The sequence below is a fragment of the Gekko japonicus genome, unplaced genomic scaffold (assembly GCF_001447785.1).
Source record: "Gekko japonicus isolate JY-2015 unplaced genomic scaffold, Gekko_japonicus_V1.1 scaffold1728, whole genome shotgun sequence".
NCBI classification, from domain to species: domain Eukaryota; kingdom Metazoa; phylum Chordata; class Lepidosauria; order Squamata; family Gekkonidae; genus Gekko; species Gekko japonicus.
The window spans coordinates 126,705-142,002 of NW_015176504.1; the positions used below are offsets into that span (position 1 = coordinate 126,705).

Here is a 15,298-nt window from a genome sequence, read left to right on the forward strand (position 1 = left end):
TTTAGTGCTGCCCAAGCTATCATGCAGTGGGTTTTTTTAAGTATTTGTGTGTGTGTGCTTGCATGCCTGGAAGCCATGGTTGACTTGTGGCGATCCCTAGTGGGATGGCTTGATATTGCCTGCCTCTGCGTCCTGGCCCCGCTATTCCTTGGAGGTCTCCCATTCAAGTACTTGCCAGGGTCGGCCGTTCTTAGCTTCCAAGATCTGACCGCATCGGGCTTGCCTGGCTTATCCAGGTCAGCACCATGCAGTGGGTTCTTGAGGTAGAGCAACAGTTGTAACCAAGGCTTGTTGTCATAACAAACTGTGACTCCAGAAACCACTTCAGGCCCTAGTGTCTGATTCTCGTTGTTGACTGAGTACGAACAGTTTACGTAGCGACAAGTTGTCACCTAGTCTTGGAAGTCCTGGAACTCGTGCGCTCCTTCTTCCCTTGGCAGGTGGCTCAGGAGCTGAATGCTTAGGGGTGATCCACAGTGCAATCCTAAGCTTCTAGTGTTCTGGCCCCACTGGTGGACCTCTTGATGGCACCTGGTATTTTTTGGCCACTGTGTGACAGAGTGTTGGACTAGATGGGCTATTGGGCTGATCCAACATTGGCTTCTCTTATGTTCTTATGTTCAGAGTTGGGGCTTTCTGAGACCATTGGTATATTGCGGTATTTCTGCATTTTTGTAATTAAAAAGGGTTTAACTTTGTTTAGGATTGTTGCTAATCCTGGTGGGCAGGCAAGAAACAAGCCATAGTTTGTGGTTTGGGCATAATAGTAAGCTGTTGTTTCTTGCAAGCCAGAATGTCTTACATTTTCAAGGCATGCACAGAGACAGGAGAGAACGCACGAGCCAGAGAATATTCAGCTCTCATTCTTGGAATACCAAAACCGTGGCTTGCCCCTACATTGGCATGTAGCCTGTGTCTTAACCATGGTTTGCCTTGATGCTTGAATTGAGCCATTGCGTCTTCTTTCAGTCTCACGGGACAGTGATATACTTGCTGACTTGAACAGGCTGCTTCTCCTTGCCAAGAACTATTTCCACCTTTCTTCGCATGTTACTGTGACCCCTAGGGGTTATTGGCCCTTGTATCTCACCATTAACTTTGTTCCACAATGTCCAACTTTCCCCCCCTGAAGTTCTTGCGTATTGTTGTGATGACAACATGTGACTTACCGAGTATTTTTGGTCTTACTAAAGTGTTTCTTTTAAGACAGATAATGAGAGGGTGTTCTCTCAGCACCTTCAGAACCACATTCTCCCTGGTCACACTTATGCGGTCATCTCTGGTGGGCACCCTCTGAAGATCCCTGACCTTTCCTGGGAGCAGCTCAAGCAGTTCCATGCCTTGCATTATCATCCCAGCAATGCAAGGTATGCTGTGGTGACCCTGGATTTTGATTAGCAAGGGGTATGCAGATGCTGTTTGGGAACCCCTGATAGCTCGAAGTCCTAAGGGCCATATGTGGGTTCTTAATTTTCTCTCTGAGTCCCATGATTCACATGGAAGAAGCAACATTGTGTCTTCAGTTTGCTTGCCCCTCCTTGGATTCTCAATGTACTTTCTTATTTTAGGCACCTCTGTCACTTTTCTCTTCTATGGCGGCATAAAGCTGCTTACAGAAATATAATAAATAACCTAAAAGGACACCGGAGAGCGGTGAAGACGGAGTTATTCCGCCAAGCTTTTAATAGTTTGGATTAAGCATGAAGCACTTTATGGTTGCCGCCATGAGTATGAGCATGAAAATGTTAGTCTATATGTAATTCCTCGATTTTAATGCTGTGTATAGATTGTTTTAGAAATATTGTTTTACTGGTTTTTAATGTTGTAAGCCGCCCTGAGCCGCTTCGGCGGGAGGGCGGGGTAAAAGTCAAATAATAAATAAATAAATAAATAAATTTAAGTGAACAGAAAAGAAGGCATTTCAGTGCCTACTTCTGCCCTGCTGAGACATCTCCCTCTCCTGCTCCCTAGATGTCAACTTGGCACTGTGCCACACTCAGGCTGCATTCAGGACGAGTAAGCAGGACCGTAGCTACGGTGGGGCATTTGGGCCCCCCGCCCCTTAATTAAAAGCCTCGCCCCACCGATAGCGATGCCAGAAACCTTATTTTTGAGGAGAAACCCCTGCCGCCTGCTGCTCGGGATTCCCTCTCCCTCCCACTGTGGAATTGGGTATGTGTGCGTGCATCATGGGACCTGGGAAAAGACAGCTGAGAAGGCATTTGAATGCCTTTTGAGTTCCCTTCTACAGGGCAAGAAAGCTTGGAAGGACACTCAAGAGCGGCACCTTCAGTACTTCAACAATCCCCCTTTCTGCTAGCCCAGTCCTGCCGTGTCCCATCTAGGTCATGTGGGTCTTTCAGAAGCATTCCCATGACCTAGCAGAAAGGGCATTGTTGGTCATATATTGAAGGCGCCACTCTTGAGTGCCCTGCTAAACTTCCTTGCCCTGTGGGAGGCATCCGAATGCCTTCTGGAGGCAATTAAATGCCCTCTGAGCTGTTTCTTTTCCTCCTAGGAACTGGTGTACTTGCTGCCTTGTCCCCTGAAAGGAAGGGCTAGGAACAGTCTCAGAGCCTCCCCCTTTAAAGACAGGCATTCAAGTTAATTCAGTTAGCTGTAACTTAACTGCCCCCTTAAAAATCTAAATGCCCCCAAACAAAAAAAATCCTGGCTACGGGCTGGCTAGTAAGAAGCCCGTCCGGGACCTTCCCTCCACTCTCACATGCTCTAAAATCCAAGGGAGTTGCCAGACCAGCATTCCGTGTGGCCTGAGGGTTTGCAGCCAGAAGAGGAATCGGTTCTGCTAGAACTGGTTTTCAAGCAGGCAGGCCCTTTGTGGATTAAGGCACTTCAGCCTTTTCCTGTCATAACCATAACCTTGCATCCAATTACAGGTTCTTCACTTACGGTAACTTCCCCCTGGAGCAACACTTGAAACAAATTCACGAGGAGGCGCTCATCAAGTTCCAGAAAATTGAACCAAATACAGGTGTCCCCCCACAGCAACTCTGGGACAAGCCTGTGAGTTTTTATTTCTTGGCTATGCGATTTTTATCTTGTTTTTCCTTTTGGAGTTGACTGCTGGTTACTGCCCAGTATAGCTATTTTAAACAACAGAGGACTTCCCAGCACAGAACATAAATTGCACAAAAGCTTTGGAATAGGACACAAATCAAAGAGAAAGTCTGTAGATGTATGACACATCTATACCAGCTGAATAAGTTCATAGAACGGACTGTTTGAAATTTATGACTGGTTGCCCATCAGAAGGTTATTGTCATTCTTGTAAGCTTGAAAATTGTATTGAATTCTAAAATGGATCGAAGAGACGAAAGATTGAACAAGTGTATAATTGTATTCCTGAAGAAGATGGACGGAACAAAGCGCATATCCGGAATCTTCGTTGTTCTGCTGTAACGCTTATCTGCGTTTATGTACATATTGTACTTTAAGAGAAATTTGACTCATTGTACACTTAAAAGTGTTATACATCTACAGACTTTCTCTTTGATTTGTGTCCTATTCCACAGTGTAGCTATTTGGCAGGAATGTATCTAGCAGCCCATGCTGGCATGGCAAAACAAAGGTGCTTCTCTGCTTCATCTTCCTTTCCTTCCAATACGGCAGCAACATGGATTATTCTGCATTCTAATTAACTCCTTTCTCAAAGGCAGAGTGGAGTGATTGAAGGCAGAATGGATGTGGGGGCAGCAGGTTGCTTCTCTGCTTCAGATGCTTGCTGGGGAAGGGCTTTTTTTTCTCATCTGGACATAAATCAAGACATGATGTGTGTTTCTAGAAGGGTTCCTTGTGTTGCATTGAATCCTTCTTTGCATTGAAGTTTCCTGCCATGATTGAGCCCTTTGCAGTTCATGCTTATGCTCCTGTCAGGGGAGGCTGTAGCTCAGAGGTAGCTGACATGCTTTGAATGTGGAAAGTCATAGGTTCGGTCCCTGGCCTCTCAAGTTGAAGTGAACCAGGGCAAGGAAAGACCTCGGTCTGAGAGCTTTCAGAGCTCTGCATTGCTCAGAGTGGACAAGACTAGTTTAACTAGAGCCTCTCGTTTGGAATGCAGTGTGCCAGCACAGCCTCCTTTGCGGAATGCTGAAACAGGGGTGGGGATTTCTACAAGGAGAGGGAGTTGCATTCCCCACCCTTAATTGTTGTCTTGTTCCGCAGAGAGAACACCATGTAATGTGTGGCACAGATTCATTTGCTGCGGACCCCAAGAAGCAGACCATGGTCAGCGTCACCTACCTCCTGGCCGAGTACGTGGGGTTTGAAAAGGAAGGGTGAAAGAAAAGTTTTTTAAAAATGTCACGATTGCTTTTTCCTGCAGAGGGTTTCATTGGGAGCACCTTCGACAGTGAAGGTCTGTGTTTCCTGTTTGCGCATTCCTGGTTTTTCTGCACACATCTAAGGCCAGGTTCATAAATGGGTAGCCCCAGTCGCCCAAAACTGATTTGCAGCTGTCCTGGAGATGCTAAGCCTCAGCTAGATCTTGCACTCCTCTTTTGCATCGTTTCAGCTCGGCTTGGTCAGGAGCAGAGGCTCCGGATAGCTAGGAGAAAGCACTGAATTTACACGGTGAGGGTGAACGCTCGTCCCTTTTTAGACTTGTGTGACTAGTACTGTGGGTGACTGACGTGCCTTTAAGATCTCTGAATTATGCTCTTATTCCATCCTTCCTTCAAGGAGCTCAGGTTTTCCCCTCTTCTGTTTTTAGCCTTACAACAATCCTGTGAAGTAGGCTAGGCTGAGAAATGATTGCTGGCGAAATGTCCCCTGGCAAGGTTTGTGACAAAGTAGACATTGAAACGCTGGCCTCCCTAGTGGGAGTTGGATGCTCTTAAAACTGTCTCACTGTAGACCTCTAATTCCCAAGGCACCAGCCTACAGTCCAGAGACTTCCTGTGATGAGGTGAGCGCTGATCTTGGCTTGAGACGTGCAAGTGTTCACCAGGATGGCCCCCAGGCCCCCCCTCAAGGTCTTGTACAGTCTACTGCAGCAGTCTCGTGGTGCTTTCACCCTGTCTGAACTTCATGTGAAACCCCTGACTTTCACGGCTCTGGGTGCAGTTCTTAAACCAGCACTCAGTCTCACTTCCGTGCGCCTTGGTGTTTAGTCATGCCGGCCACATGACCACGGAAACATCTTCGGACAGCGCTGGCTCTTCGGCTTTGAAACGGAGATGAGCACCGCAACCCTAGAGTCGGACTCGACTGGCTTTTGAGCAAGGGAACCTTTACCTTTTTATCTTGTTTGAGGTATATGTTTGGAGCAGGGGGGCTCTGCTTTGGTGCTTCAGCCAAGTTCAGGGCTGTGACTGTTGGTGTAATTAAACCACTCTGCTGAAAGTGATGCAGTTGGATTAAAGGCTGCAAAGCTCAAGTGGCCTGGAGAATGCCTTCTTCCTGCCCTGCCTGCTGTTCAACACGGGAATAGTCCAAAAACTCTACATCTTTTTGGTCTGCCTCTGTGCAGTAAGCAGCACTTCCAGTGTAAATTAACTGCATGGCTATTCTTTGACAAGTCATTTCTGTATTAGAAAAGAAAGTAGGAATGAGGTTTGCACCCAGGTTGATTATCTAGGCTGAAATAATACACAGAATATATTTGTGTCTTGGTTCTAATTCATACAACAACCCTGTAAGGTAGGTCATCGTTATTCTCATCTCCATATTGCAGACTAGAAGCTGAGGCTGTGAATGAGTGCATCTTGTTGGGCTGCCTTTGTGCAGTAAGCAGCACTTCCAGTGCTAATTAACTGCATGGCTATTCTTTGACAAATCATTTCTGTATTAGAAAAGAAAGAAAGTAGGAAGGAAGTTTGCACCCAGGTTGATTATCTAGACTGAAATAATATACAGAATATATTTGTGTCTTGGTTCTAATTCATACAACAACCCTGTAAGGTAGGTCATCGTTATTCTCATCTCCATATTGCAGACTAGAAGCTGAGGCTGTGAATGAGTCACTTGCCCTAAAGCCTTCCAGTGAACTTGTGGCAGAGGTGAGGTTTTAATGAGGGACACCCTGCTACATAGCTTATTCTGTCAGTCACTGTGCTATGGTGTAGCAGAGGTAATGTGTTGCATTCCTCAGATGCAGAACTATACTTGACAGAGGTATTTGCTGACTCCCACGGTGCTGTTCTAAACTTTCCTGTGTTCTTTAGCATTACAGATAACTTTGAAACCTTCACACTAAACCTGTTGTCATCGCTGTTGGTTGGTGGCCCAAATTCCCCCTTTTATAAAGCTTTAATCGAGGCCGGCCTGGGTACAGACTTCTCACCAGATGTTGGGTAAGCTTATTGCTCTTCAGTCATGTAGGGGCACTGTGTTCCATAGCTGGTCTCCCTCATGCCTCATGGTGAACATCTTCATGGAATTTTTGATATCCCTCGATCTGAATTTTCTCAGGATTAATTAGACTTTGTATATAAAGTTGGGTGAAACATAAGCCCTGCTTATTGAACTGGAACCTTCAGCCATGTTGGAACCGAGATAAGTGAGAGAACTTAAAGGGATGAGAAGATGGAGTCAGAATGGCAAGACTGGAAAATCCAACTATGGGAATTCTTGCCCTCAGTAACCAGAAGATTGCCTTCTCTTGTTAATAAAATTAAAATCCTCTTAACCGGCTGTTCATCTGAGGGAAACATGCATGTATCTCTTCTCTTCTTTTACCCTTGTAACAGTCCTGTGAGATGTGTTGGTCTGAACGAGTGGCAGGCCTGAGATTAGGGTTGCCAAGTCCATCTTCCACCCCCAGCAGGGGACTTTGGGGGCGTTCCTGGAGGGGGCGGGGCATCCCCGACGTGATGACGTCACGTTGGCGACGTCTGCCTCCCCCCCCGCCCGTGCGCCAGATCTCCAGAAACAGCAGTTCCCTGCTGTTTCTCTTTTAAGTGCAGGAGCCGGCGTTTCCCCTTTAAGAGCAGCCGCATTTCCCATTTAAGAGCACGAAGCTGGCATTTCCCTGCAAGCTTGCGGCGAATCGGGCTTGGGAGGAAACACGGGTTCCACACACTTAAAGGGAGAGAGATGGGTGGGTGTTGGGGGTGGGGCTTCCCCCGCCGGCCATCTGGCTGGCAGCGGGTAGAAACCCCCCCAAAAAACTGGGGACCCCTGGCAAACCGGGGGGTTTGGCAACCCTACCTGAGATTGGCTTTGTGAGTGAGTGGTGACTTGAACTATGGTCTCTCAGGTCCTAAGCTGACCACTTTTAAAGCTTCGCTATGGTCACTAAATTAAGTCACCTTCACCTATATCTCCATTTTGGTTACTTGAGGACCTCTTTTTTAAACGTATTTCTGTATCACCACATAGCCCCAGGGGCCCTCGAAGTAGAGCATAGGAATAAATTGCATAGACACTCACTAAACATCCAGTCCATAAAAGCTAATGAAACAACCGTAATGAAAACCGTAATAGTAGCATCAGAAGAATGTTATCTTAAAGGAATACAGTAGGAGAAGTGAACATGAGGTAACAAATGTACACTTTAACGACAGGTGCAAGTTCAACAGTATAACCAGGAAAAAGAAAACCAGACAACAAAAGAAAGCGTTGGGGGGGGGGGGCATGGAGACTATTATTCTCTTTACTTTTCTGTGCTTGCTGTTTGGCCCCAGTCTCTACACCTCTTAGGCTTTGACATTTCTCCTGTTGAGCTAAAACATGTTGAGTTGCTCCACCTGGGTGAATCCACCTATATCAAACACAATTTTATCCCATCCTTTTTCCAAAGGAGCTCAGGGTTTTCTACTCCTGCTTATTTCCCCCTCACAACAGCCTTGTGAGGGTAGGTTTGGTTGCAAGAGATGGGACGGGGGATTTCAACCTGAGTGTCCCTGACCCAAGTCTGATACGCTACACCACACAATAGGAAATACAATAATTCTGAAGAAGCATGTGTACACACGAAAGCTTCTACCCAGAATTAAACTTTGTTGGCCTTAAAGGTGCCACTGGACTCTCACTTTGTTCTGTTGCTTCAGACCAACACGGCTACCCCACCTGGATCAATAATTCATCGTGTAGTCATTGACGCTTCTTTCCTCATCTCCCAGAAACTATTCTGTCAAGACTCTGGTTCTGAGGAGTTGTAAGTGGTATCCCCCCCCCCCCCCGCTATGTTTCAGGTTTAATGGTTACACAAGAGAGACTTACTTCAGTGTCGGTCTTCAAGGGATCGCTGAGGAAAACATCGACACTGTGAAGCAAATCATCGCTAGAACCATTGATGAAGTTATCGAGTAAGTAAAAGGCTCCCCCCCCCACACACACACACAGCTGAAGCACAAACTGTTGTGTGTGATTTGTGATTTCAAAGTGATTTCAGATGACATTTTTCTTCCATTTTTATGGAAATGGCACTGAATTTGGCCTGCAGGCATTCTAGTCGGTTCTGCAACTGTCTATGCAGGACACTGGAAGGGAGAGATCGCCTCCTGTGGTAGTTGAAAGTGACTTAATTTAGTGACAACCTCCATCAATCAAGAGTGGAGTTAGTTTGAGAGCCCCCTCGTTGTGGACATTTTTGTATCATCATCTGAACAGAAGTAAAGCACGTGAAGAGCCACTGTTTGTGTGTTTTGTATTTTTATATGTGCGTGTGTGAGTGTGTGTGCACCTGGAAGTCATGGCGACCTCTGGTGACTGACCCCTGCTGGGGGCCTGGAGGATATTCAGAGAAAGCCTGCCCCTGCCTCCCGACTGCTGGTATTCCGAGGAGGTCTCCCATCCAAGGACTTGCCAGGGTCGACCCTGCTTAGCTTCCGAGACCTGACGAGATCGGGCTTGCCTGGGCTATCCAGGTCAAGGCAAGAGCTGCTGTTTGAAAATTCTCTGTGAGTGGCTTTAGGAGGCGCTTGTGTCCTGTGCTGTTCCTCCTCCAGTGCCGCACTGGAGTCCAGCGTGTCCAACGCATGCGTGTGGACTGGGAGCAGAGATGACTCCCGTGCTTCTGCTCCCCTCTTTCCATGCGAGCTTGATTTCCACACCTGTTGGAACATATGAAAAGGCTTTTGGTGGGATTCTGACAAAGTAACACAGCAACCAACTAACTGCCAGGCTGTGTCCCAGTTTACATTTGTTACCGCTCTCTTGATGAGTGTCAGGTGATACTAATTCATAATTCAGCATGCGCAGGGCCGCTGCAGAATCCTGGGCCAAGGTCAGCTAAACTCTTTGTTCACCAAGCATGCTGATGTCACAGATTTGTGCCCCTTCTTGTATGATGGCGAGAGGTTCAGAGCACTGCAGCGTATTTGATCAGTCCTCCCATGATCCCACTGGGGATGCTGCTCAGCCATTCTCTTTATCCCCCTCCAACTTCCCCAGACTTCCACTCTCTCTCTCTGAAACATGAAGCTTTTGCTTAAAAAAGTGGGCCTGCCTGAGAATTGGAAATGAAGCTGTCACCCCACTAGTCTGTCATGATTGGTGTTGCCTACTCTGACTGACAGGGGCTCTCCAGGGTCTCAAGGAGAGACCTTTCACATCATCTGCTACCTTGTCCTTTTAATTGGGGATGCCGGGGACTGGGCAGGGGGTCTTCCTGCATGCAGTGCCCTGGCTCCATCCCAAATGGGGTGTAAAGAAATTGCTGGGAGCTCCAGTCACAGAACTTCCGGCATTTAGCTAATGATTAAAAAGGCTCTGGTGCTTGTTCAGGAAACCTTGTGAGAACGCGCCTGTTTTAGCCCAAGTGTCGCTAAGATGCTAAATCCTGTGCCTGGTTTTTTGTGTTGCACGGCTCGGTGGTTCGCTTCCTGGAGCACATGAAGCCCTTTCTTCCTGCCCATTTCCATTGTTGAGTAAAAAGGACCTTACTTGTCAGCTTGGGTTTGTTTTTGTCGTTTCTTTCCCAGGGATGGATTTGAGGAGGAGAGAATCGAAGCTCTGCTTCACAAAATTGAAATCCAAATGAAGCTTCAGTCGACTAGCTTTGGGCTTTCCTTAACCTCAGTAAGTGCTTTTGCCCCCCCTGAATGTTTATTGAACATATTTAGGATACTTATACTTTTCTCCCTAATGAGAATCTTCCCTCATCCACTTTATCCTCACAACCTCCCCCCCCCCCCAAGAAGTGAGCTCATCCCTTGCCACACATTTTGTTAAGTCTTTAAGGTGCTACTGGACTCTTGCTCTTTTCTACAACAACCACCCTGTGAAGCAGGTTGGGCCAAGAAAGAGGGAGTGGCCTAAGGTCACCTGGTCAGCTTCTGTGGCAGAGTTGGAATGCCAGACCTGGGTCTCCCAGATCCAATTTGATGCTCTGACCACTAGGCATTGCTGGCTCTTTGGAGGCCCTACCAGACCGGATTTTTTGGACTGGTCGGGTATTGTCAGTAGATCACCTCGTACTTGCTGTCATCCAATACTAGCAAAGCAAAACAAATATCCGTGATTGTATTTAACAAGAAGCATATTGCATAATATGAGACTTTTAAAATATTGTGAAAATATTAAAAATAATATGGGACTTGAACATAGTAACAGGTATGCTGTGAACGTCTTACTGCTGTGCTTGTCCGTGATGTAATTTTCTATCTGTGAGGAAGCCTTTGTGAAATGGAGAGATTTATTCTGGCAAATTCCACTGGATGGATGATTGCACTTGGAAAATATCAATATGATCTGTATGAAGCACTAAAGCACTCTGTACTCCTAAGAAGCACTTTAATATTCAGTGGTCTACAGCTTTTTAAAAATGAAGACGGACACGAACCCGCCCACCCAGCGGTTCGAAAGCAACTAATTGCGAGTAGATAAATGGGTACCCACCCTTAGTAGGGTGGGGGGCACCCTCCTTAGGTGTGGTGGGTGAATACGGCGGCGGCGGCGAGAGATCGGCTCCAGTGCAGGCGGAGACTGAGGCGGCATGGCGATGTGACGGCAGCAACAAGCAAGCACGACCGGAGGGGCGATCCCTGGTGGCCGAGGAAAGAAACATCGAGCGACTGCCGTCGAAAGGGCGCGCGATGACGTCAAGCGCAGGCACAGCGGAGCCGGAAAGGACGTTGCTGGGGCCAGAAGAAGGCGTGAGTCGCGCGCCCCAAAAAGCCAACACGCCCGAGCGCCGAAGTGAGCATCCTGCCGGAGACTGCCGAAGAAAAGACCTGAAGAGCCGGGTCAAGAACAACACCAACCACCACAGGGGTGCCGGTAGGTAGTCCCACCCCCGTATAGAAATGTGTGGCCCTAGTTAGGGAATAATTGTGATTAGCACCTGCCTGTAAGCCGCTCAGAGACCCCCTGAAAAAGGGAGTTCGAGCGGGATATAAAGTCGAAAGTTAATAAAAAAATAAAATAAGTATTCGTGAAGCCCTTTATTGGACACATAACACAATTGCTGTTGTGTTCTGGGAGCCTCCTGAAGATTCTGCATGTTGCTCTTGCTGGACTAAGTTGTGATTTTTGAGTCTCTGAAGTAGAAATAAGTTGTGTGTTATTGTTCCTGTTATCTAAGGAATGTTGACATTAAGCTGAATGAAATATTTGTAAGTCTCATATTATGCACTGTACGTCTCGTTAAATACAATCACGGGTTTTTGTTTTGCTGTTTGCACTTCCATGATTCACTCTTTGCTTTGTACCATCAGATACTACCACATAATTTGTGAAGCCAAGAAGGCCTCAATGTATGTGACAACTTACCTTTTTACATTTTGTTGGATAGTGTTTGTTAACAAGGCCAGGAGGGGGGCCTGCTCCCCCCCCCCCGGCTCTGCATAGTGAATCTGCTTCGATTGGCTACCTTTTATAGCACATCTATTGGTAAAAGTAATTTCTGTGTTGGTCTGTTGCTTTACTTCTGAGCTCCTAGGACGAAGGGCGAGATAAAAATGCAGCGTAGTGTCCTGCTTCTGTATTTTGTCACTGGCACCCTCCCTGTCTCTCTTCACCCCAAAAGTATATCGCCTCCTGCTGGAATCATGAGGGAGACCCTGTCGACCTACTGAAGTTTGCCGATAAAATCGCTCGATTCCGGGAGTGCCTCAAGGAGGATCCTCACTTCCTTCAGAAGAAAGTAAAGCAGTACTTCAAGGTGAGAAAACTTACAGACTCTGGATGGCGGCGGCAGGGGGGGCCCCTCCACATTGCTTATGAATGGGCCATAAGCAATGTTCCCTCTAAGCTGTGGAGTCTCGTCAGCAAAAGTTCTACTTTGTGAGCTACTGGCATTAAAGTTGTGAGCAAGCGATTTGGCTCCTGCATAAAGTAGTTTGCTCTGGGGCCATCCTTCCTGAGCTGAGATAAAAATGTGTGAGCCGGAGGCTGAAAAACTGTGAGCTAGCTCACACTTACTCAGCTTAGAGGGAACTCTGGCCATAAGGTCTTCCTACCCAGTGTCCTGCATTTTGGCCTTGGAAATATATTACTGGCTCCACTAGACTTGCAGCACAGCTACAATTGCTTCTCCCTATTTGACAGTAAAGGCCAAGGGTTAATGCACAGCTCCCTGCCCTGACCATCCAAGAGGCAGGGCCTGCCTTGTCCTCTCCACCAGTGATTAGCCTGGGCTGCTGCCTTCTCGGGTACTGGCAGCTTGGAAGCTGTTGCAGCGCCATTCCTTCCCTTATTGTCAGGATAACATGAATCCCACACCATGTGGGAGAATCCCACAGCTGTAGCTCCTCCCGCCAGGGTCATGCTCACTTTCCAGAGGGTTGACATCGGCTTGGGGAGGAGCTGCAGTGTGTTCTCTCGCCACATAACCTGCAGCTCCTTATCTAACTGTGGCTTTGTGGATGGGAAGAAGAAGAAGAAGAGATTGGATTTATACCCCGCCCTTCACTTGGAGTCTCAGAGCGGCTTACAAACGCCTTTCCCTTCCCCTCCCCACAACAGACACCCTGTGAGGTGGGTGGGGCTGAGAGAACTCTGACACAAACTGCTGTTTTTCAAGGACAGCTGTGCCAGAGCTTGTGACTGACCCAAGGTCACATCAGCAGGTGCAAGTGGAGGAGTGGGGAATCAAACCCGGTTCTCCCAGATTAGAGTCCGCGCACTTAACCACTACACCAAACTGGCTCTGAAGGCGCTCCTACATTGTCAGTACAGTGTAAGAGACTCTCCCCCAGGAACTGTGTTACAAAAAGGTTCTGGTTTATAGATGTCCTCCTTTCAGTGCTTTTCTTCTCCCCAGTAAGGTTGGGCTTTGTCTCAGCGTTAGCTCCTGCATGCAGGGGTCCCCAGTTTTATTGAGTGTGTCGGCATCTTTGGCATTCCAATGCAACCATAAAATGGCTGCTGCAGGAAGCGAAGCCAGCCACAAAATGGCTGCCACAAATGACCTTCAATCACATGGTGAAGATTTTTGTGCTATGGTAGCAGCAGTGTTTTTAAACATGTATACAGCCAGTCAAATCTCCAGTGGCCCATCAGAAGCCTTGCTGGGCAAAAGCCACCACTTGGCCTTGCCCACTTTCTAAAAACTTTTGGTAGGCACCAAGGAAGGTGTCTGTGGGCCCCATGGTCCCCTGATCTAACACAGCGATACCAGTCATTGAGATATCTTGGGAGTAAAGATGAAGGAGAAAGTAACCCATGCACTGACTGACTCTTTTGTTGTCTTTGGCCTGGATCTTGGCAAAAGGATAATCCTCATCAGCTCACTCTGTCAATGAGTCCGGATGAAGCTTTCTATGACAAGCAAGCAACTCTGGAAGCTGCAAAACTGAAAGAGAAGATTGAGGTTCTTTCTGAAGAAGAAAAGAAACAAACTTATGAAAAAGGTTGGTGTGTTCTGATTTTTGACGTGTTCTTTTTTTTTTTTTTTTAAAGGAATGAGTGTGGTGTATCATTGGTAGGCCAACACATGGCTTTAAAGGGGAAGTCTAGTTTTGTTTCATAGAATCATGGAGTTGGAAGGGGCCACGCAGGCCATGTAGTCCAACCCCCCTGCTCAGTATAGAATCAGCCTGGAGCATCCCTGACTAGTGTTTGTCCAGCCGCTGCTTCAAGACTGCCAGTGAAGGGGAGCTCACCACCTCCCGAGGCCACTGATTTCACTGTTGAACTACTCTTAGTGTTTCAAGGTATGAGCTTTTGAAAGTCAAGAGTCTCTTCATCAGATGGAAGCAGGAAATTTGGGTCCTTTTATCCTAGTCAGAAGATGGGAAGGGTGTTGTGAAGAATGGTTCTAAACAATGCAAAGGTACAATATAGTCATCTTAGTTAGAGCAGAGGGGAAATGCTTGGGAGCAGAAAATTATACCTGTGGTGAGCAATGCTCCCTCTAAGCTGTGGAGTCTTGTGAGCAAAAATTCTACTTTGTGAGCTACTTGCATTAAAGCTGTGAGCGAGCGATTTGGCTACTGCATAAATTAATTTGCTTTGGAGCCATCCTTCATGAACTAAGACAAAAATGTGTGAGCCAGAGACTAAAAAGCTGTGAACTAGCTCATACTAACTCAGCTTAGAGGGAACACTGGTGGTGAGATAAGACTCCTGTGTACCTATTCAGCCTTGGGGCGGATCCATTGTTTTGAACTTGTGAATTGACTCAAGGTTAAATTCAGCAAGATTGCTGGACTTAAGTTTGCATACTGTATTACACCTCTCCCGTCTTTGAATGAGATAAAAAGACCCTCCACTCCAAAATCCTGTGAAGTATGGAAAGGCTTTCCAGGGCAGATGCTCAAGGATCTTTCTGCAGATTTCTCACCTCCTTCAAAATACAAAAGGATTGTTGTAGCTTTCATGATATTTTTTCATGGGGAAAAAAAGTCAACAGTAGCTATTTTGGAAACCGTGCAAGAGACTGTTTGGACAGCTCCCCCGAGAACCTTGTCAGACTTTCATTATTGCCTCTAAACCATGTTTCTGCTTGTCTGGCTAGCCAACAAAATGACTTTTTGGAGAGTCTTGATAGTACTGCTGGGTATAAAACGAATGTTCTCTCTCATGTCTGCCAGGTTTGGAACTGATGGATCTGCAGAGCAAGCCTCAAGACACGTCCTGCCTTCCAGCCCTGAAAGTTTCAGATATTGAACCTCGAATTACCTGCACTGAGCTGGAGACATCGCTTACAGGTTGGGAGTAGCTCAAGGGCTGAAAACTTGCAACTTTTACTCAAACAGCTCATATAAGTCCTGCCTGTACGTCGATGTACAGAACTTCAGAGAGCCTTGCAGCAGCTTGTCTAGAACTGCGTTTCAGGGACATAAACAGATGGCGGCTTGTTCGGTGGGGGCATGACCGCGGCTTGTCTTGCTTGCACATCAATTTCTCCATCATCCTCTGTTCCTCTTTTAATCCCCCCTCATCTTTAATTAAC

The 15,298-nt window shown here is 47.0% G+C and overlaps 1 protein-coding gene across 1 annotated transcript in view; it reads left to right on the forward strand.

Moving 5' to 3' along the window:
• The window catches only part of PITRM1 (pitrilysin metallopeptidase 1), a 43,187-nt gene that overhangs the window by 11,809 nt on the left and 16,080 nt on the right, over positions 1-15,298 (forward strand). Inside the window, exons 7-15 of the mRNA XM_015427326.1 lie at positions 1,207-1,367; positions 2,898-3,024; positions 4,183-4,271; positions 6,183-6,311; positions 8,154-8,267; positions 9,885-9,981; positions 11,930-12,064; positions 13,616-13,754; positions 14,937-15,053. Coding sequence (XP_015282812.1) covers positions 1,207-1,367; positions 2,898-3,024; positions 4,183-4,271; positions 6,183-6,311; positions 8,154-8,267; positions 9,885-9,981; positions 11,930-12,064; positions 13,616-13,754; positions 14,937-15,053 — 1,108 coding nt within the window. The remainder of the gene's footprint in view (positions 1-1,206; positions 1,368-2,897; positions 3,025-4,182; positions 4,272-6,182; positions 6,312-8,153; positions 8,268-9,884; positions 9,982-11,929; positions 12,065-13,615; positions 13,755-14,936; positions 15,054-15,298) is intronic.